The sequence below is a fragment of the Dermacentor albipictus genome, chromosome 1 (assembly GCF_038994185.2).
Source record: "Dermacentor albipictus isolate Rhodes 1998 colony chromosome 1, USDA_Dalb.pri_finalv2, whole genome shotgun sequence".
In the NCBI taxonomy this organism is placed as follows: Eukaryota; Metazoa; Arthropoda; class Arachnida; order Ixodida; family Ixodidae; genus Dermacentor; species Dermacentor albipictus.
This window is the reverse complement of record NC_091821.1, coordinates 302,292,164-302,314,622: the sequence shown is the minus strand read 5'-3', so window position 1 is coordinate 302,314,622 and position 22,459 is coordinate 302,292,164. Positions and strand designations below refer to the sequence as shown.

Below are 22,459 nucleotides of genomic sequence, written 5' to 3'. Positions count from 1 at the left end.
ATAGTCAGACAGGAAGGGAGATAGAGCTACTTCTGTGTTTTCGTCGGATTCAATCTTTGTTTCTTGAATAGCAGCAATATCTAATTTTCTACTGCGTAACAAATGAAGAAGCTGTACTTGCCGTCGCTTACTTCGTAAGCCACGGACATTTAAAGTGCCAAAATGGAAGGGAAGAGCGCCCGCCATGATTACCTATGTAGGTGCAGCATTTAAACGCTGCTCCAGAGGTGCACCACTCCCTTCTTGATGAGGTGATGCGCTATGGACCTTTTGGTGCACGTTAACACAAGGTACATCTGCAGGAGTAGGGTTTCCCCCGGAGCGGTTCTGTCAACTTTGACACTTTGGGAACGCGAGCCTCCTTTCCCGAGGGCGATGGATTGTCAGATGGCGCTGGACGCTTCTTAGCTGCCTCGCACGTAGATCCAGATTCCACTGACGGTGGGCGATCTTGAACTGGTGGCGATTCTGCCCATGACACAGTTGGTTCGTCGTCAGGCGCCTTAGTCTCATCCTCGCTCGCAGGCTTCTGGCTGAGGCTAATTTCAGCCGATGACGGCTTAATCTGTTCTTGTCCACGAGTCTCAGGGAGTGTTTCGCCAGTTGCATCCACAACTTCGCTCACATCCATTAGATGATCGGTGATGGTGTCATCTTCAGATGGTCTATTTCCACGAAGCTTGTCGGCGTAGGTTCCGACGCATGCATCTGCAGGGTGACCGTAGCGGTGACAGTTACTGCAGCGCGGTGTTCTACACTGTCGCCGGATATGCCCAACTCTGTTGCACCGGAGGCAAAGTGGTGGTCGGCCAGGAACCAAGATGAGACACTGGTGGCCGTATATGCTCAATAGATGTGGCAGATTACTGGCAGAAACCCCATCTTTCAATGTGAACGCCACGTCTCGATTAGTCATTTGCCAGCCCTCCATGCCGTCACACCGCCACATTTCTCTCGTGATGGACTGCACTGTGCCATATGGCTCTAGCGCTTCAACAATCCGTCTCTGTTCGAGGTGTGGGGGAAGCCAAAGAAGCTTCATCTTGATATTCTTGCATTCCGGGTCTATCACAAGGCACTTGAGGCCCTTCACCAGCAACTCGCCTTTGTCGACAAGTTTCTGTTTCGCGATGCTGTTGACACATGTGACTAACCACAAATGGCTCATCTGGTATTGTCCAGCGCCAAGGATATCAGTTGCATTTAGCACTGAAAGGAGTGCATCGCGAAAGTCCGGGGCCCGATACGGCCGCCCTGCCAGGCCAGCATGCAGGGGTATTGCCAGTCGGTATACACGAAGGAGAACGACTTTATAATTACCGGAATCAGTAGTTGAAGGCGGGTGTGATCCTCGGCCGAGGGCCGATGCGCTGTTTCCAGCGGAGCTCATCGCAAACGTGGCCGTTCGGTCAAGCACCACGGCAGATTGCTTGACGAGACTAGGAAATTGAGACAGGTTAAGCATCGGAACGCAGGTGCGGCAATGTAAAAGCGACTCGGCATTTTGCGTATGTTGTGCGGGGAGAGTGTATACGTTGAGTGTACTTGCAACCATCAGTGAGTGCGAAAAGAAATATGCCCGAGTATTCTTATGGTGCTTTAAACTGAGGCACTACACGATGTAAACGTGTAGCGAGCTCAAACGGGGCACCTAAGACGACAGAGACGGACAATTGCTCTGTCGCTTAGTGTGTCCCGTTTGAGCTACACATCGCTTCAGTTAAGTTCGTAATCTCCGTGGAACGGAAGGAACTTAGGTACTATTGACCAGCAAAATCTGGCAGTCTATCAATGACTTGCGCGTTTAATTTCTATCGCTCACTTATGGGGTGAGCACGAAGGGCATGGCTTTTCACATTCCAACTTTAAATTTCACGCAATTTTCTCACGAAGAGGCAAAGTGCTGCTTTGCATATCGTTCAATGGACAGTGCACGAACTTCGAACTATTCACGATTTATAGACAATACAGTTTTTGCCGCATCACTGCACGACACGGACGAAAACAGCGGAGCGCATGGGGAGTAACTGATGCCGTTCGTCCGCCCGTTGCTCTCTTTCCGACCAGGGACTAAACACTTACTCTCCAAAATTTGCACACGGCACGCACATCCATGCAGTTACTCCCTTGAGGGACGAAAGCGCCCTTTTTGGGACGAACTGCGCAGTTACTCCCGTTTTCCCCGGAATTCTTCTTAGAGTGTAGCTGCCAATAAACAGCTTTATTTGAACATCATCGATGTTTATACGAAATAAAAAGCACGTGAATAGCGTCTCAGAAGATATGCTGGCGCGTAACATGCATAGTTGTTTAGGTGCAAAAAGATACTACGTGCAGTCTCGCCACACATTTCTGGTGAACACAAGCTGTCCGCCGCTGAGTGAAGAAATACATCCGACCACATAAAGCCGTCGCACGCTGGTATGTTGCTAATGTTCCTCCAATTTTGTAGGTGAAGATGTCACGCCACTTCGTTCACAATATTCATAAGCTGCAACTTGATTTGAGCGAGTGCTCCCTGTTTGAGCAGAAACGCGTAGCTTTCACAACGGCGAATTCTGTCGCGACTGTTCGTCTTCTGGTCCAGAATGCCTGCTCTCTGCAAAAGGATAGACAGTTGGGCGAGTTGGTACGGTAACATGATTTTGGAAATTTAGTTGAGAGTTAGCGCGCGTCCTGTCTGCTCCTTTCTGTGTCCGTGTTTCACTTCGCGCTAGAAGCCAAAATCATGCCTGCTCTCTCCCCCTCTCTCTTGTAGTTAACCATTCGAGAAGTCACGTTATAAAAATTTTAGGCATTTAAGCAGAATTTGCTTCGAAAAGTTTATAATTTCAGATAGAAACGTTTTTCTGTGCGTGCTGGTTTGATGCGTTGCAAATAAAGTGTACATAATAAAGGCTTAGCTGGCGTGTCGATTACCGCCGCCGGCGGTGCGCTGTCGTCGTTTCGATGGTGGCGCCACCCCAAGGCTTGGACGCGAAACACGCCACATGCCACAGGCTTGGCTTCGACTCCGCCAACAAGTGCACGGCCACGCGCGTTGTATCTTGAAATGGGTTTGCAGACGGCTGATACCTTTGTGTGCGCTGTGTTCTCGCCTCGCTCGCATTGAAGCGAAAGCCACACGCAGGGTTCGCTGCTGCTGCCGCGCTTGGTCACACCGCGGCGTTTTGACAGCGTGTGCGCGTTCACCGAGTGCGATGTTTCCCTGTGCACGTTGACACCAGGCTTGTTGACCCGATTAGTAAGCGAATGTTACCAAGTTTATACTGCCGATAAAACTACTATCCTTACTTCGTGTAGCTCTCTACTAATTTGCTTTGGCAATCGATGCTTCGCCTTTCGCGCGAAACTGCGCCTTTTTTTGCTTGACGTGCAACGTCCAGCCCTACGACACGTCGGAGTGGTGTACATCCTGTCCGCTGGCTTATCCAGTGAACGCACACTGAATATGATGGCATCCGGAAATGAACCATCTATTAGAAAACGACTCCGCAACGTCCCGGCGGGGTCTGCATCAATCGGCTGCTTGGGTAATCCTCTTCCTTCGGCAGTCACGAAAAGTGTATCGGAATACTCGGGCACATCGAGATGAAGTTTGGTATGGATAAAGTGGGAATTTTACCTAGTATAAAGGCTCACTTATATGGGTGCTTTGGTGGTGCTGCAAGAAATTAGTGCTCAGTGGGGTTCTTCTCCATGCTTACCAAAGCGTTTTACTTTGTGAACTACTTGGTGGCCTTGCGCTCCAAGCGCTGGGACAAACATCCTATAAAATTTTGAGAGTTACTCTCTCGCGGTAGAAAACCTTCATGATGCATTTGGAGTCTTTGAGCAATGAATTGATGTGTATGCCGTGAAAAAACAGCTCAATTTTTTTCAAGCGAAGCTTGTATTGGCTCACAAGTTTCGGTGGCGAACTAGTCGCACAAAAACCCAGTTGCTCCCAGGGCAGAGCTACTGCGGAAAAGGGTGGCTTGATGAGGCAGCGTGACTTATTAGCAAGGATTCCATCTGCATAGGAGCGCGCTCACGCCACGCGCACTACCAATCAGAATCGTTTCGCTTTCGCCGAGGAGGAAAATGGCGGGAAAGGGGTTCGCGCACGCTCCGCCGGCTTACTTTCCATTCAGTTAATTTTCCGAAGAACGGATGGGACAGCCACGCATTGTGCGTTCCCCTGGGAAACTGGCAGCCTTTGACGAGCGGCGGCGAGAACTCGCCCGTGAAAGGGCTCGCCGATACAACCGTTAAAGGGCAACTCTGGCGATTTTTCGATGTCCACTGTTTTTATAAACATTTCTATATATGTTCTCTTTTGCACTCTGATTATCTGTGCCAAACTATATGGCTGCAAATCAGTTAGTTTCCTGAAAATGAATTTTAAATGGTTGCGTTTCCGACTCGTGACTTTCTGCTGGCCACCCTGCGTTATTGACGTCAGAGTCTAAACCGCCACTGCCGCTTAAATCCTCCATTAAATCGCCGCTGTCTATAGCTAGTCCAGAAACTCTGTCAAAGCTCCTTGTGTCGTCAAGAAACATAATCATCATCGCTTCTTCGGCGTTAGCGCCAAATGTACTGCGTGTTTAGCTCGCGTTCTGCGTGTTTACATCACGGTAGTGTGGGATCTGACGTCATCGACTCATCGTGCCGTCACACGAATCAGCTACCCATTTCGGTTTTCGCATCGCGTTTGTTTGTTACTTAAGGCTATTGATGACTTTCTAAGCAAATTGAATAACCCTACCGGTGACAGGACTGTCGATGCCATTTGAAAATGATAATATCCTAATATGGTCAAAAAAAGTTAAAAGAACGCCTAGGCAATCCGACCGCAACGAGAAGGAGATGCCGAGCTGAGGGAGATGGAGGCGGAAGCGATCTGGCACCGTTATCTGTTGGTTACTAAACCGTGCCGAAGGTCACGTGCACGCAACAAGCTTCGCTTACCCCCTTTATCCAGTAGGGGAAGGGTTGGTCATTTTACAGCGAAGCTGTTCAGGGCTAGCTCCTCCAGGATCGTGTCCGTGTGTAGACACAAAATCCCGAAGATAGTGCAATACCGGGCCCACCCGGAGTGGAGGTGAAAGAGGCGTAAAGCACTCCCCGTACGTGCCCCCATCCCGAAGATGGTGCAGTACAGGGACGACCTGCGGCGGAGGTGAAGTAGGCGTTATCCACTCCACGTACATGCGCCGATCCCGAAGATAGTGCATACCGGGCGGACCCGCTGCGGAGGTGAAGCAGGCGTTAAGCACTCCTCATACGTGCGCCGATCCCGAAGATTGCGCTTACCAGGACGTCTCGTGGCGGAGGTGAAGCAGGCGTTACGCACTCCTTAAACGTTGCCCGATCCCGAAGATAGTGCATATTGGGCCTAACCACGGCGGAGGTGTAGCAGGCGTTATGCATTATTCGTACGTGCGCCGATGCCGAAGATAGTGCAATGCCGCGCCGACCCTCGGTGACGGTGAAGCAGGCGTTCATCATCATCATCATCATCATCATCATCATCATCATCATCATCATCCTGGTTGCGCGCACTGCAGGGCAAAGGCCTCTCCCATACTTCTCCAACTATACCCCGGTCATGTACTAATTGTGGCCATGTTGTCCCTGCAAACTTCTTAATCTCATCCGCCCACCTAACTTCTGCTGCCCTCTGCTACGCTTCCCTTCCCTTGGAATCCATTCCGTAACTCTTAATGACCATCGGTTATCTTAATAATAATAATAACATAATAATGCCTTTATTTTCCATCCCAAGCATGTGGGAGGGGGAGAGAAAAAGCTACATATCCAGCTTGACGGGCTCTCGCGTCAGCGATACAATACATGATGTTTAGAAAAAAAGGCAAACAGTACAAGCATATGAGTACAGACAAAAAGGAATATCACAAATGACAATTTTTACAAAAATGTACAATTCCAAAAAAACAAAGTGATGTGCATAATATCATGTCGTACATTTCAAACAGAAAGTGCCGCCCTTTCACTTATAAGTGAAACAAAATGACGCAAATCTTTTGACCGGGTGCGGTGGAGATTGAAATTGTAATGTTGGCACAGGTTGAAGAGATGTGGAAGAGTGTTTCTGAGCATATGTTGTCCGTAACCTGTTCTGAATGAATGTACGTGCCAAATATCGGTGTTTCTGGTTGCGTAGGCAAAATTTCTTTTCTGCAGTGATGCCAGTTGTGCAAGGAACGAGACGTTATTTTTGACCTCGGTAATGTATTTAGTGATTAGGCGGTATGCGTACAGATCATGAATCGGCATTATGTTGTCTTTCATAAAGAGCGGTTTAGATGGGTGGTCATATGCTACATTGTATATTATTCTGAGCATTATTTTCTGCTGAACGTGTAATTTTCGTAGATTCGCGAAGGATGTTCCCCCCCAGACCAAATGACAATAATTTAGATGTGAAAAGAACAATAAATTGTGAAGGAACAATTTCACTTTTATAGGGAGGATGTTCTTATGAGTGTAAATCGATCCGATGACACGTGACAGTTTAGATGATACGTAATTTGTGTGGTCATCCCACGTCATTTTCTCATTGAAAAGTACACCTAGTACTTTAAAGGGATTTACTATCTCTATTTATAAATTATTAAGAGTGATATCATCGTTAATATGAACATCCTTGTTTTTTGGACGGTAAATAATGGCCTTTGTTTTGGAAGTGTTAATTTTTAGAGCGTTATACTTTGTCCACTTCTCAAGCTGCCTAAGTGCTGTATTTGCTTTCATTATCACGTTCGAGGCAGACGAGGCTGAAAAGAATAAGCTGGTGTCATCAGCATATGTGACCATTTTTATTTCTCTGTCTATCTGTGTTATGCCATTCACGTATATATTAAAAAGAAACGGGCCCATAATGCTGCCTTGCGGTACGCCGGAAGAGAGTTTTAACATTGGATCGGTGACCGTTTATTTCAACATGCTGTTGTCGACTTCCGAGATAGCTGCTCAAAAGCATCAATGACGTTCCTCTAAAGCCATATACTTGAAGCTTTTTTAAAAGTAACTTGTGGTTCAGGTGGTCAAAAGCCTTCGAAAAATCTACATATACTCCTAATGCTAAATTCCTGTCATCAAGAGATTTTAGAATGTATTCTTTTTGTTCTAATAGAGCGAGTTCGGTGGACCGGTGTTTCCGAAAACCAAACTGTGAAGGTGTCAGTATATTATGCTTACTACAAAAGTTATTCATCCGGGTCAAAATTACTTTCTCAAGCCGTTTCGAGAAAACAGGTAGTATCGACAGAGGCCTATAGTTTGCAAAGTCATTCTTGTCACCTTTCTCATAAACAACTGCTACTCTTGCAATCTGCATTTGCTGAGGAAAGACACCATTTGCCAGACAAAGATTAAATATATGGGTGAGACTCCGTGCTATTACATCCATAACTTATTTCACAGGTTTCATCTTAATACCGTCTTTGTCACAACTCCCGGAAATATTTAATGAAAAAAATACGGTCTTTACTTCGGACTGAGTGACGGGACTTAGGAAACATGTCTGATTCATGGTACAATTTATGTAGTCCAGAGCCATCACATCATATTCATTTCTCTGGAGATCAATAAAAAAATCATTAAACGCATCAGCCAACTTCCTGCCTGACAATTCTTCATTTTCCCGACTAATTTTTATAACTTGGTTTGATAGAGAGGGAGGATGAAGCACACTTTTTAACTTTTTCCACGTCATGTCAGTCCTAGAGGTTGACTAGAGGGCGAATCGGAAGTTACTAAGGTATTCTCCATTAACTCTTATCCCCAATTCTTCCCAATCCGGGTCTCTGATTACTTCCTGTAAACACGCTGTGAATAGCATGGGAGAGATTGTATCTCCCTGCATGACGCCTTTACTTATTGGCATTTTGTTGCTCTCTTTATGGAGGACTATGGTGGCTGTGGAGCCGGTACAGATATCTTTCAGTATTTTTACATACGGCTCGTTTAAACGTGGCCCGATCTCCAAAATAGTGCAGAACTAGGCCAACCCGTGGTGGACGTGAAGCAGACGTTAAGAACTCCTCATACGTGGCCCGATCCCGAAAATAGTGCAGTACCAGGCCGATCCGCGGCGTAAGTGAAGCAGGCGTTAAGCACTGATTAGAGACCTTTAGCTTGTACGCTATTCCGGTAAACGGGAGCGGTTTGGGCGGATTACCGGATGGTCGGGGCGTAAACATGTGCGGTGAAGCCACCTGGTGTTGTAGAGCCCAACCAGACAAACGCATAGCTAAAACTGCCGTATCTCACCATATCCTGCTTCGCCACTCGTGCAAATTTTTGGCAGCGGCGTAATTGTGAACACGATTACGCCACTGTCGAAAATTTACCCCAGCAGCTAAGCAGAATGCAGTAATTAGCTCTGTGTTTGTGTGGTTGAGCTTTGCGCCACCAGCTGGCGCCACCGATCGGGCCGCTCACCTTGACGCCCCCGCTAAACCGGAAAACCGCCCGCGCTTGCCCGGATACCGGACACGCTAAACGTCCCTATTAATGGCCCATCCCGAAGATAGTGCATACCGTGCCGACCCGCGGCAGAGGTGAAGCTGGCGGTAATAATAATAATAATGCCTTTATTTTCCATCCCAAGCATGTGGGAGGGGGAGAGAAAAAGCTACATATCCAGCTTGACGGGCTCTCGCGTCAGCGATACAATACATGATGTTTAGAAAAAAAGGCAAACAGTACAAGCATATGAGTACAGACAAAAAGGAATATTACAAATGACAATTTTTACAAAAATGTACAGTTCCAAAAAACAAAGTGATGTGCATAATATCATGTCGTACATTTCAAACAGAAAGTGCCGCCCTTTCATTTATAAGAGAAACAAAATGGCGCAAATCTTTTGACCGGGTGCGGTGGAGATTGAAATTGTAATGTTGGCACAGGTTGAAGAGATGTGGAAGAGTGTTTCTGAGCATATGTTGTCCGTAACCTGTTCTGAATGAATGTACGTGCCAAATATCGGTGTTTCTGGTTGCGTAGGCAAAATTTCTTTTCTGCAGTGATGCCAGTTGTGCAAGGAACGAGACGTTATTTTTGACCTCGGTAATGTATTTAGTGATTAGGCGGTATGCGTACAGATCATGAATCGGCATTATGTTGTCTTTCATAAAGAGCGGTTTAGATGGGTGGTCATATGCTACATTGTATATTATTCTGAGCATTATTTTCTGCTGAACGTGTAATTTTCGTAGATTCGCGAAGGATGTTCCCCCCAGACCAAATGACAATAATTTAGATGTGAAAAGAACAATAAATTGTGAAGGAACAATTTCACTTTTATAGGGAGGATGTTCTTATGAGTGTAAATCGATCCGATGACACGTGACAGTTTAGATGATACGTAATTTGTGTGGTCATCCCACGTCATTTTCTCATTGAAAAGTACACCTAGTACTTTAAAGGGATTTACTATCTCTATTTTTAAATTATTAAGAGTGATATCATCGTTAATATGAACATCCTTGTTTTTTGGACGGTAAATAATGGCCTTTGTTTTGGAAGTGTTAATTTTTAGAGCGTTATACTTTGTCCACTTCTCAAGCTGCCTAAGTGCTGTATTTGCTTTCATTATCACGTTCGAGGCAGACGAGGCTGAAAAGAATAAGCTGGTGTCATCAGCATATGTGACCATTTTTATTTCTCTGTCTATCTGTGTTATGCCATTCACGTATATATTAAAAAGAAACGGGCCCATAATGCTGCCTTGCGGTACGCCGGAAGAGAGTTTTAACATTGGATCGGTGACCGTTTATTTCAACATGCTGTTGTCGACTTCCGAGATAGCTGCTCAAAAGCATCAATGACGTTCCTCTAAAGCCATATACTTGAAGCTTTTTTAAAAGTAACTTGTGGTTCAGGTGGTCAAAAGCCTTCGAAAAATCTACATATACTCCTAATGCTAAATTCCTGTCATCAAGAGATTTTAGAATGTATTCTTTTTGTTCTAATAGAGCGAGTTCGGTGGACCGGTGTTTCCGAAAACCAAACTGTGAAGGTGTCAGTATATTATGCTTACTACAAAAGTTATTCATCCGGGTCAAAATTACTTTCTCAAGCCGTTTCGAGAAAACAGGTAGTATCGACAGAGGCCTATAGTTTGCAAAGTCATTCTTGTCACCTTTCTCATAAACAACTGCTACTCTTGCAATCTGCATTTGCTGAGGAAAGACACCATTTGCCAGACAAAGGTTAAATATATGGGTGAGACTCGATGCTATTACATCCATAACATATTTGAAAGGTTTCACATACGAGGGCTTAGGAACTTTAGCGACGCTATATCGGACCCCTATAAGATCATCTGACGTATTGGCGCACTGAACTATGAAGTCGTGCCAGACTGTATTTCGCAATCATACCGGCGGCGCGCACGACCTGAAATCGTCCACGTGTTGTATCTGAAGCCTTTCTACGTCCGCTGACGAACTTTGGGACTTTGTCTCTCTGTCTCTTTGTTGCTTTTGTTCTTTACAAACAGGTGCTTATGTTTTTTTTCGCTTTGATTGTTTTTCGCAGCATCGGGACGATGCTGTTTAAGAGAGCGGAGGGGTGCATTGACACGTGTAGTTGTTTATCTTTCACGGGTGACCGTTTTTCACCGGCTAACAAATGTTAAGCGTTATCGCTCAGCGCAGCACGCGCCTGTATGCGTCGGAAGTTTCAGGAATGTTACCAGTGATTCACTCCGTAGTCTGTTGTCTCCGAAGCTTGTGTAATCTGATCCTACTGATTCTATTGTGTAGTACTTGGTGGAAGGCACGTGAGCACCAGGAATTATAAAACAGCCGCGCTTGACCTGCATATAAGATTCTGGCGATCACCGACTGTGCTCGCCGCTGTCGTTGTGCTTTGAGTGTAGCCTGTTTTTCTGGGCACAGGTTCGCCCAGTAGAGTTAGTTCCGCAATACACAGTTGTATAGCGCAGCTCTTAGGCGCCCGTTCCTGCAGCGAGCGTCGGCGTTGCCCCTCGTAGCCTAGCGAAAGAAAACAGCGAAGGATGAAAGTGAACCGGGAGCGCAGCGGAGACATGAAAGACTGCGTTAGCGAAGGGAGAGCGAGGAGAAACGCGGAGGAGGCTATGGCAAAAGTGTGAGAAGAAAAGCGCAGTGCCACGCAAGACGGGCTTTGCGGCGGCTATGGCTACATAATGGCGCGAGAGTGGCGTGCGTTGTCTGTATGGAAGCAAAGCGCTGCGTGAGCGGAGGTCTGTCCGCGGCGGCTGCTGTGCATCGCGCCCACGTGTCACCCACGCGCCGCCTCTAGCGATTTCCCGATCAGCAAGGCCGTCGCGCCACACATCACTCCGTTTGCAAAGTGCCGCACGAGACACATTGTCCGCGCCAACCAATATATCGCGAAATGAAAACACGTACACAGCTACGCTCAAATTTCGCATTAGGGAGTATGGTAATCTCGGGAAATTTTCTTGCGACTGTTCTTCAGAGTCGCTACACCTTGACAATATACAGCATCGCACTCGGATCGCCTCTGGTGTCTAGTATGGTTGGCATCGCACTTCACTATAGAGGCGGTATCGCTTCCTTCCCCATCTATCGATTCATTGTCGGGCTGCGAGACAGCTTTTCCTTGTAGCTGGCTTATAACGCAATGCGCGACGTAGCTACCGTAGTGTTTCATTGTGTCGAGCGACGCTTATTTTGCGGTAATCTAAGCTTGAACCGCCTCCTAAACTGCATTGTGCTCTATTCCGTCAAATGCGAATCGCCCATCTTCTTTGATGGGTGAATCAGTGGCCACCTTCAGATTGGCTTCAGGCTCGTGTGTGTCCGCGACCACTCCGATGATGATCTTGAAATGCTCGTCCGGCAATGTTTAAAATGCCTCACCCATATTCGCATGCTGCTAGAGCTCCTATTCGTGCATCACCATGCTCCAACTGACATGAACCGTTTCGTTCCGAACCGGTACGGCGGTATCCGTTTCCTTTGTCGGTCTCTTCTATTTTACAGCGAAGCTGTACAAGGCTAGCCGATTCGTCACTCTGTCGCCTGTACGCCGAAAACTCCTCAGGCTTAACCCCACGCGTATGCGCGAAAAAAAGAAATGAGAGAGAGACGCACGATTGGCTGCGCCCCTAGTGACGTCTTTGCTCTCCGTCGCTGCCGAGCGCGCACGCAGCAGTTCCTCTCCTGCTCCGAAATGAGTAGGCCACGCTAAAGCCCCGAGATAATTTGAAAGTAGCGACACTCTCCCCCTCGCGGCGCTTTCCTCCTCGATTCTCCTCACCTGCCCTCTACGCGCGGCACGCCTTTTCTCCTGGGCTCCCGCGGACGGGCCGCAACATTCTATGGAGGCGCGCTATTTTAGGCCAGTTGTGCGCCCCATCGGTGTTGAAAATTTTGAGAAATGCTGATAACAGCATTGATAATGCTGAAGGCACCGTCTATCAAGAGCCTGGTTTTTTCTTAAAGCCGTATGAATGGGGTATAAGGATGTAAAAGGAGATCTGAGGTTAGTTCCATACTCCAGACAATTTTTCTGCCACATGATGAGATGTTTCACTTTGTGCGTCTGATCTAGTATAGCTCGTGGCACATCTCTTTGTGTGTGGCTTATTAAGCGAAAGCCTTAGATCTCTGCTTTAAGGTCGCATTATGAGCTGCAGAAAATATCACGTGACCGAAGGAAGGCCGCAAGGGAGCCAAAGCATGCTCAGCCGTGTATAGGAGATGATTACTGATTAGCAAAGTAATCATTGATGAGTGGTTACGTTAAAATAATTAAGGAGGATCAAGGTGTTACGGATAATTATAAAGTCGATGAAGGTGGATTAGGGTGAATGACGGTGTAATAAGTTGCATTAGGGAGGATAATGGTGGATTAAAGCGAATGAAGAATTAGGGGGATTAAGGAGGGTTATGAAGGATTAGGGTGTATTAAGGAGGATTAAGGTTGAATAAAGTCGAAGGTGGATAAGGGTGCATTAATGAGGATTATCTTGCATTAGGGTGGATAGAACTGAATGAATAAGAATTAGGGGGATTAAGTAGGATTAAGGTGCGATGATTAGAGTGGATTAGGAGGATTAAGGTGCATTAAGAAGGATTAGGTGGATTAAGGTCAATGAAGGAGTATGAATGTATATTATGGGTAATTTTTGTTAAATTATGGGGTTTTACGTGCCAAAACCACTTTCTGATTATGAGGCATGCCGTAGTGGAGGACTCCGGAAATTTAGACCACCTGGGGATGTTTAACGTGCACCTAAATCTAAGTACATGGGTGTTTTCGCATTTCGCCCCCATCGAAATGCGGCCGCCATGGCGGGGATTCGATCCCGCGACCCCCATGCTCAGCAGCCCACCACGATAGCCACTGAGCAACCACGGCGGGTTATGGTGAATTAAGATGGATGAAGGTATATTAAGGAGGATTAAGGCTGATTAAGGTGGATGAAGGGCAGTATGGATTAAGGTTTATTACAGTAGGCTTCCCAACCTTAATCCTACTTCATTAATCTTAATCCTCCTTAGTCCTTGGTCATGCACCTTAATCCTTCTTAATACATCCTAATCGGTCTCAATACTCCTTCACCAACCCTAATTCACCTTCATCCACCCTAATCCGCCTTAATACTCATTCATTCACCTTAATCCTTACTCATGTACCTTAATCATTCTTAATACACTCTAATCCACTTTAATCATCCTTAATATACTCTAATCTACCTTTACCCTCCCTAATCTACCTTAACTCAATCACTAATGCATCATTAATTAACTTGGCTAATCATTCTCTTATACAGGGGTGGACATGCTTTGGGTCGCCTCTGGCATTTCTTAGGTCACGTGATATTTCACAACGCGACCTTGAAACGCGACCTGTTCACAACGCGACCTTGAAAGAGAGATTTAAAGGCTTTCGCCTTAAAACTAAAAAAAATCGCTATGTGGATCAGCCAGCGCTCTTCATCTGCAATACTATGGCACACTTGCGACTAATTTTTTTCAGGGCTTGCATTCATTGTGTCTGACTGACGCACAGATCTACGTAAGCTAAAAAAAATAGCTCCTCTACAAGCCGCTATTTTAATTAGTAAAACGGGCAACGAATCCTAACAGACGTGAAAAGTGCTATCGAGATGCTCTATCTGCGCACATAATTGGTCACAGCGGAACGCAGAATCTGTAGTGCTGCGTCTCTGACTGAATAATGGTTGGCGACGTGCGAGGGGATGGAGCCGCTGCAGAATATTAAGCATACTGAGAACAACCGCATTTTTATGCAGCGTACTAATTGCCGCAACAAAAACGCTGGTGAGCAGGCCTGAAGATCTAAAAAAATGCAGCATTACGGGATGCCTTGCTACGAGCAATAAGAAAGACGCTTCACCTCGCAAACAACGCTGCTTATAGAGAAAGCCTTAGGTAATTGCGTTATCAAGATATTTCGTTACGTTGATGATTACCTGATTTTCTGCAATAGTGAAGAATTCGATTCCGCTGCTACGTCAGCAAGTGAGCAACTTAAACTTTATGGGGGAGGATTAAAGTTTACCAAGGAATTTCCTCAGTGACGCGTAATTCAGTTTCTTGACATTTCCTTGATCTTCGAACAAAATCACGTTTGTCGGCAGTACTCCCCAACATCTTCGAAGCCGTTGTTAAACTTTCAATCCAAGAATTCCAAAGTAGTGAAAAACGGAATTGCCATGTCGCGCCTTGAGTCTTCTCTCACCAGATCCTGCATGCACAGAATGAGCTCCAGCTTTAATGCATAGGTCCGGCGTCTATTAGAAACAGGTTATCCTAGCGTAGCAGTGGCCACTGTTGCTGAACGCGTAAAAAAGTCGGTTTCGAGAGGGGACGGACGTGATAACAGAAAGCAGTAATAGGGGAAAAAAAGGAGTAGTGACTATTCCGTACATCCATTCAGTATCGCACGAGCTTAAAAAAGTTGCAAGTAGATATGATGTTAATTTTGCTTTCACTGCTCCCGATAAGCTAGGTAAGATATGCGCTGCCGTGGAGAGGAAAAAGGAGCAGGTAAAATGAAAAAAAAAACAGATATTTTTCTAGTGAAGCACAACAAGAACAACAGTTTTACTGACTGTCGTATGGGTGTGGTTTATAAAGTTTATTTATTTTTTTGTTTATACATACTGCAGACCACATAACGTGGTCCAAGCAGGACGGGCATATTTAACAAATCACATTGAGTATATGGGTGCACATACATTATGTTTTACATCCAGATACAAATAACTAGCAAAAATAGCAAAAACACAATGCAAAAACACAATAGGAAAAACACAATGGCTAAATGTATACAATGCTACGCGATGGCAAGACGATCGCACTCTGGTAGAGAATTCCATTGAGACACTGTGCGCGGGAAAAAGGAAAATTTATAAGCATCTGTTTTTGCGAAATATGGCGTTAAAGATCTTGGTTGTTGATGTCGTGTATGTCTTGTGGATAGGGGGGATAAATCCAAGGAAGGATCAATAGCGAATTGCTGGTTAAGGAGAGAATTCAGGAAGCCAAAGCGAAATTGCCTCCTTCTGTACTGAAGGAGGGGTATGTTATTGGTTGTCATTAGTTCCGACGGAGAGTCTACACGACGAAATTTAGAAAAGATAAATCGAACAGCCTTTCTTTGAATTCTTTCGAGTTTATCAATGTTATGTTTTGTGTAGGGGTCCCATACTATGCTTGCATATTCTAGCTTTGGTCTGATGTACGATTGATAGCATAGTAGTTTTACATTTGGTGGTGAATTACGAAGCTTGTGTCTTAGGAAACACAACTTTCTGAAAGCAGAGGAACAAATGTTATCAACGTGTGAATTCCAGGAGAGGTTAGCAGTGAACGTTACACCTAAATATTTGTAGTTATCGACATGATTAACTGTAGATGAACCTAGGGAGTAAGCATACTGAAAAGGGGATTTTTTTTTTAGTTATAGAAATGGAAACTGTTTTTTGTGCATTTATGACCATGCCCCACTGGTTGCACCATTGGTATACGTAATCTAGATTTTTGTTTAGTTCTTTTTGATCATGTATGCTGCAAACCTCACGGAATAATATGCAGTCATCTGCGAACAATCGAATTTGAACCGTTGGATCAATTATATCTACGATATCATTTATGTAGCACAAAAATAGCAAGGGCCCTAGCACACTGCCTTGGGGCCCACCCGACGTGACTGGCAGAAGGCGCGAATTTTGATCCTCGACTGTGACAAACTGCACCCGATTTCTCAAATATTCAGCCACCCAAGCGACCAACACCTTCGGAAGACCAATGTTGTTTAGTTTATCGATTAGTTTGTCATGAGGAACTTTATCAAAGGCCTTACAGAAATCTTAAAAAGTTGTGTCTATCTGAATATTATTATCAAGACCTTTGGCAAACTCATGCGTAACAGTGACGAGTTGCGTCACTGTCGAATACTTCTTTCTAAAGCCATGCTGAAAACGTGTTAATATGGAGTGTTTGTCAAGGAATTCTGTAATTTGAGTGGCTATAATATGTTCTATAAGTTTACAACATGAGGAAGTTAAAGATATCGGTCTGTAGTTAGATAGTAATAATCTGTCGCCTTTTTTGAAGATAGGGATTACTCGGGCCGTCTTCCAGTCACGCGGCAAGGTTGCTGTTGACAAGGAACTATTAAAAATAATAAAAAGGAACTTGGCAACGCATTCGGCATATCGTCGAAGAAACACATTTGGAAGATCGTCAGGACCGCAACATTTTTTCGTGTTTAAAAGCATAGAAACCAAACCAGGATATGAAATAAAATTGACTTCGTATGGTTCAAATGACATCGCGGTAAGTGTACATGGTCCGGATACTGAAAACACGCTATGAAAATAGGCATTAAAATGATTTGCTATATCTTCATAATGTGTGACTATGCTACCGTCAACTGATATCTTTGAAACTGCTTTCTTGGTTTCACTAAGATAATTCCAGAACTTGGAAGGATCATTCTTTATAAAATTGGGCATTACAGTTTTAAAGTAGTAGTCCTTTGCGTGATGCATCGCTTGTGCAAGGATTCTTTGGTGATCGCCGATAACACTGCACTGCGCATGCTGCTTTCTTAGCCGTTTAACTTTTCAATTTAATGATTTCACGAGTCATCCAGGGTGTACGCCTATGTGTTTGTTTGCGTTTGCTGGGTATAAAGTTGCTCATACAATAATGACACGTTTCAACAAATTTGTCCCAAAGAGCGCCCGTGTTTGGGGCGCCGTCATCAAAGTCAGCAAGTACGGTTTCCATGTATTCAAGCACACGAGCATCGTCAGCTCGGGAATAGTCCTTGAAATACCGAACGGGAGATTTTTGGTAGCTACTGCATTTAAGAAGAGGAATTGACACGCTTACAAGTTCATGATCGGACAGCCCTTGTTCCACTAGAATGGTATGTTCTGAAAAAGCCCTATTTACAAATACCAAATCTAGAACCGAGCTTGCATGTCCTTGTACGCGTGTGGGTTGTTTGATTATTTGAGTTATATAGGTCGTGAGCGAGCATGATATCAAAAATTATGTTAGCATTTTTACTGGCCTGGGAACAGGACCGTCCCTCCCAGTCCACACTTGGCAAATTAAGGTCACCGATAACGAAAATTTTGTTATTATGATACTGTGACATATGTTCTTTGAGCACAGTTAAATACTCCGGGCACGCGTCCGGTGACCTGTAACATGCATATAGGATGAAGCTATGTCCCCAACAGCATATTTGTACGCACAAGCATTCAGGAATGCCAACATCAGTTGTAATCGTAGCTTCTACTTCGGGTTTAACAAGAATAGCTACTCCCCCACCTCTAGTAGTTCTATCTTTTCGATATACGTTGTAACATGAGGGAAAGATTTCATCGTCACTAATTTCCTTTCTCAGCCACGTCTCTGTTATCACCGCGATGTGAGGATCATGCTGCATAAGTATGGTTTCTAACTTATCTATTTTATTAGTGACACTGCGCGCGTTTATGTTAAGTAGCCTCAGTTCTTTCCGTTTGCTTACATCTCCGGCTTTTTTGAAGGACCTAGCGATTTTTACTTTGGATGTGCTTTCCAGACGAGGGATCTGGTCACATTGCTCAGTTATTTTCCCTTTAGCTGTGGCCAGTTCTGCATAGGGCGAACGGGACGGTGTATAAGGATCGACAATTGGGCGAGTTGGTACTGGTTGAACATCTTGAAGGGGCAGCGCAATAAAATGAAGATAGAAGGCAGGAACACACAGGACAGCGCTGTCCTGTGTGTTAACTGCTTTCTGTCTTCGTCTTATTGCGCTGCCCCTTCAAGGGGCGGTGTATGAATCATAGTCTAATGGAACATAAAAGGTCGTTAACCGGTGGATCGCCTTCTAATCTTTCCCTACATTGCCAAGATTGTAACTGCACGCCAGAGTTAGATGAATGCGCAATATTGTACAGGCACAAGAATGAAGACACACGTCTTATGGTAGAGGCATGTCATATCTATAATGGTGGAAGTGCGTGCGTGAGTTTGCCTTCGATTACTTTACAGAAGGAAGAGATTAAGTGCCTTAACAGCTATCTCTCACGTAGACCGGCACATGTACCCGACCGACACGTGGCGATACCGTTCCAGAGCTTGCGCAGATGAGTTTTGTGTCTTCTTTCTTTTTTCGCCTCAGTGCTCCCTTCAGCTGATAGTCGACGTTCGTGTTGTCCACTTCTCTTGTGTCCTGTCTGCACGCCTCACCTTTTTTCCATAATGAATCCTTACCAACTAGCTCAGCTTTCTGTCGTTCTATCAACGCTATTCTTCGTCGGAACAAAGTTCTCTCGGCCAATGTTATGCAGGCTCCGCTTCCTGCGCAAGCCGTCACGCTTTACTTGTGGTATCATAAAAACGGCCAGAGTCCTTCCATGTTTTTTTCTGGTCACGAAACTGCCGCCTCAGTTTCATATAGCGCCAGCGCCCGCCGCTAGAGGCGCAACCGTGCATGAGAGGGCATGCGAACGCCGCTACCGCTGTGGTTGTGTGTGGGGCAGCCTCGGTATTCTAGCTTTCTCAACTTCCTCAACGATCGCTTTACTCTCACGTAACTATTTTTAACATTGAATATAATTAAATTACTGCCTGAGCGTGTCTTCTGCGATGATATGAGCGCACGGGACGAAAAAAAAGCCGCTCATAACATGGAGCTTGCGGCGGTCTCGGACCGAAAAAAAAGAAAGATCTGGAATTTTAAGAGCCACAACCGCGATACGATTATGAGGCACGCCGTAGTGGGGGACTCGAGATTAGTTTTGACCACCTGGGATCCTTTAAAATTCACCTAAATTTAAATAAACGGGTGTTTTGCATTTCGCCCCCGTCGAATTGCGTGCGCTGTACACGGCCGGGCGGTCTCGGTCCGGATTTCTTCGTCATCACCGTTCGCCTCAACGCTTCGGTGGGCTCCGCTTTTTAATATTTGCCTTAAATTAAACACCGCGCATTCGCAACAAAACGCCAGTGGTCCCACTTATCACCAGATGTGTAAGCGCCAATTCTCCGTTGCGCATAGCGCCAGATTGTTCGCCGAGCACAGCTGTTCAGTTTCTGTTAAACTGTGGCAGAGAAGGACTCTGTGGGCAGTATCTTATAACGAGATCAAAAGAATGAAATTGCTATTGCAAAAGGCTGCTACCGTAGAATACTTAATGACAAAGAAAAGGGAACTGAGCTGCTCCATGCGCTTAAGATTTCTTGCGAAGCGATGCCATTTTTGAATAAGATTTAGGTAGAATTAATGCAAGACGAACTTCGCTACTAAATGTCTTCGGTGCGGCTTTTAACAACGGATTAAGGCGAACCTGAAGTGTTAGGACCTGCACAGTTGAAACTAGCTGTAATTAGGCAATTGCCTTAGCAAGCAGTCGTTAAGAAGCGTCAGTAAGCCCAGCACTTATTCACGCTGCTCGTGGTTTCGACGCAGAAACGACGAGACTAGGTATTTTGGTTCTTAATTCGCATTATTTACAATATGTTAAAATGTTGCAATCACCGGTCCTGATATTCTTATCATGGTCGAAAAATGAAAAAAAAAATTATAATTCGATTAAGAAACGAAATAAAACGTGTTGGTGCAAAAAAAAAATACAAGCACGATCATTTATTTATCATGTAAAATAAGTGGAGCGAAATAGAGATAGCACAGAGGCTTCCGGTCATAAATGGTCCACCATTCACAATGCAAGAAGTTTCTTAAAAGCATGACATAATACGCATAAAGAAATAAGATCAAACGTGAGAGGTATGCATTGGGAGGCAGGAAACAAACACCAGCAAACGAATGGCAATAAGTACAGAATGCATAGTCGATTGTTTCTATAAACAAGAAAGTGTAAAGCATAAGCATTTCATAACACACGGCTAAAGAACTCTCAAACGAACACAAGTAGCCACATGACAAATACAGCAATTTTATTTTAAATGGCTTGTTAGAGATACCAACTTTCTACTTCTTCAGCTGTTACTTAAACATGCACACAAAACTTGCTCAGCAAATCACAATACAAATGTAGCTAACAGTGTGCTAATAACCTTCTTACTCATAGCAGCTTATAGACTTAAAAGTACGTGCAATTGAAGAATTGTAGCCCATCAATAGCCAAGACTAAAGGACAATGGAAAATAAAACAATGCATATTATTCTGTTTCAACACTTGCATTTAAAGGAATTCTAATGCTATACCTGTCATAGATGGTCGGGGTTAGGGCGCCATTGTTGTGAACTACTCTATCCTGGTATAACACAAATTGAGGTTGCAACAAAGCATAAAGCAAATGTGTTTTGTCATCAATGCCCTGATCAGATCTCACAACACTCTTATTCTCCTTCATCATCAGCATTGCAATTTTTTGTAAGTGGTCACCTTTACACGATAATCGTGATACCTACTGCGTCCCTTTAACTGGTACCGCTTCAACTGGTTGGTTTCCTACCACTCCCTGCTGGACATGAAGCTCGCCCCTTTGCTGTGACGATGTCCGAGGCGTCAACGTGTTTCGCGCACACACGTGTATACTTCGATTCGAAATTAAAACCGCCACTTTCCTGCCGCGGTATGGCCCGCTTCCATTTCTCGCGCTGCTCCTTGTTATTAGGTAAACAGAACAACGACACCTTTTCGGTCGTGCCCGTGTAGCCGGAACGGCACCCAAGCACGCAACACGTGTTCGGCATCGTTGTCCCACCCCACCACTTCAACCAAACAGCCCAACACTCGAAAAATGGCACAGCACATGCACAGAACGCACCCGATCAGTCAGCTCGCCTCGCACTGCGCACGCATTTCAGTACGCGAACGATGCCCTCTGTGGCACAGTGGCGCCGCGTCGCGGCACCTTTGGGCAGCATATGAACCTCTCCCATAGCGTTGACGGCGGAGTTTCGTGACCAGAAAAACATGGAAGGACTCTGAAACGGCATAGCCATCTTCAGGCTTCTTGCAGCAGTTATATGCACAACAGCACGGCACAGCGGAAGCAAATAGAGCAGGAAAGAAAGCGTACAACGTTCGCTACGCCGAGCTATGGCACCGAGCCAGCCGAGCCGTGGAGAAAATGGCGCGAACGAAAAAGAAAAACAAGCGACACGCAAGATCCGCGCGTCTCCAAGGGCAACGGCAGGGAGACCAATCGTCGTGCAGAACAACGGGGGCAAAACTTGTTGCCTCAGTTGCCGCGGGTGCGACGCGCAAGGGGTGAGGAGGACGCGAGGAGGTTGCGTGGTGTCGGCAGAGCTGAGAGAGTGGCGGTACTTTCAAATTATCAAGGGACTTTAGGCCACGCGTGATACGCACTGCTGAGGAGCAAGCAGGTTTCAATCAGCAACGCTGCGAGCAGACCCGGGAACGAGCTCGTCTACACAGTGCCGATGCTGCAACCCGGGCACAAGAATAGGCTCGTGCGACCGATCGCAAGCAGCTACTGCATATCGAGGATCCGGCAGCCTACCAAGCAGTCGTTTAATGAACCGTCGGGTTTTTATGCGAAGCATATTACTAGAGCTCAACCCAGCTCCTCAGGCACGGCGGTGTCACCTTCAATACCACGTGACACCGTGACGTCACGACAGGAGAAACGGGGCTCCAACTCGCGCCGTCGCTCGCGGCGTCGCCTTCAAGGCTGACCACATGACACCGTGACGTCACGACAGAGGAGAAACGGGGCTCCAACTCGCGCCGTCGCTCGCGGCGTCGCGCTTGCCTCTGCTAGACACTCACGAGGTGAGATGCCTCCAGGAGACAGAGCTGCTCGTTGGAATGAGAAGCGAAGGCTGCGGCGTGCTACAGAGACTGTTTCTAGGTGGCTTTGCTACGGCGCAGCGACTACGCGCCCCGCATCGGACGCGGTGAGCGTCGAGCAACGCAGCATTCGGCGCGACAACGAAATGTGCGCCTGAGCAAGCGCCG

General features: G+C 45.7%; 2 protein-coding genes across 5 annotated transcripts in view; one reads left to right on the top strand and one right to left on the bottom strand.

Moving 5' to 3' along the window:
• Nucleotides 1–22,459, top strand: part of LOC135920894 (retinol dehydrogenase 12-like) — a 271,490-nt gene that overhangs the window by 46,435 nt on the left and 202,596 nt on the right. The gene's annotated exons all lie outside the window — the stretch shown is intronic.
• LOC135920882 (uncharacterized) lies at nucleotides 281–1,168 on the bottom strand. The gene has a single exon (XM_065455140.1). It carries the CDS (start codon nucleotides 1,166–1,168, stop codon nucleotides 281–283), a length of 888 nt encoding a protein of 295 aa, XP_065311212.1.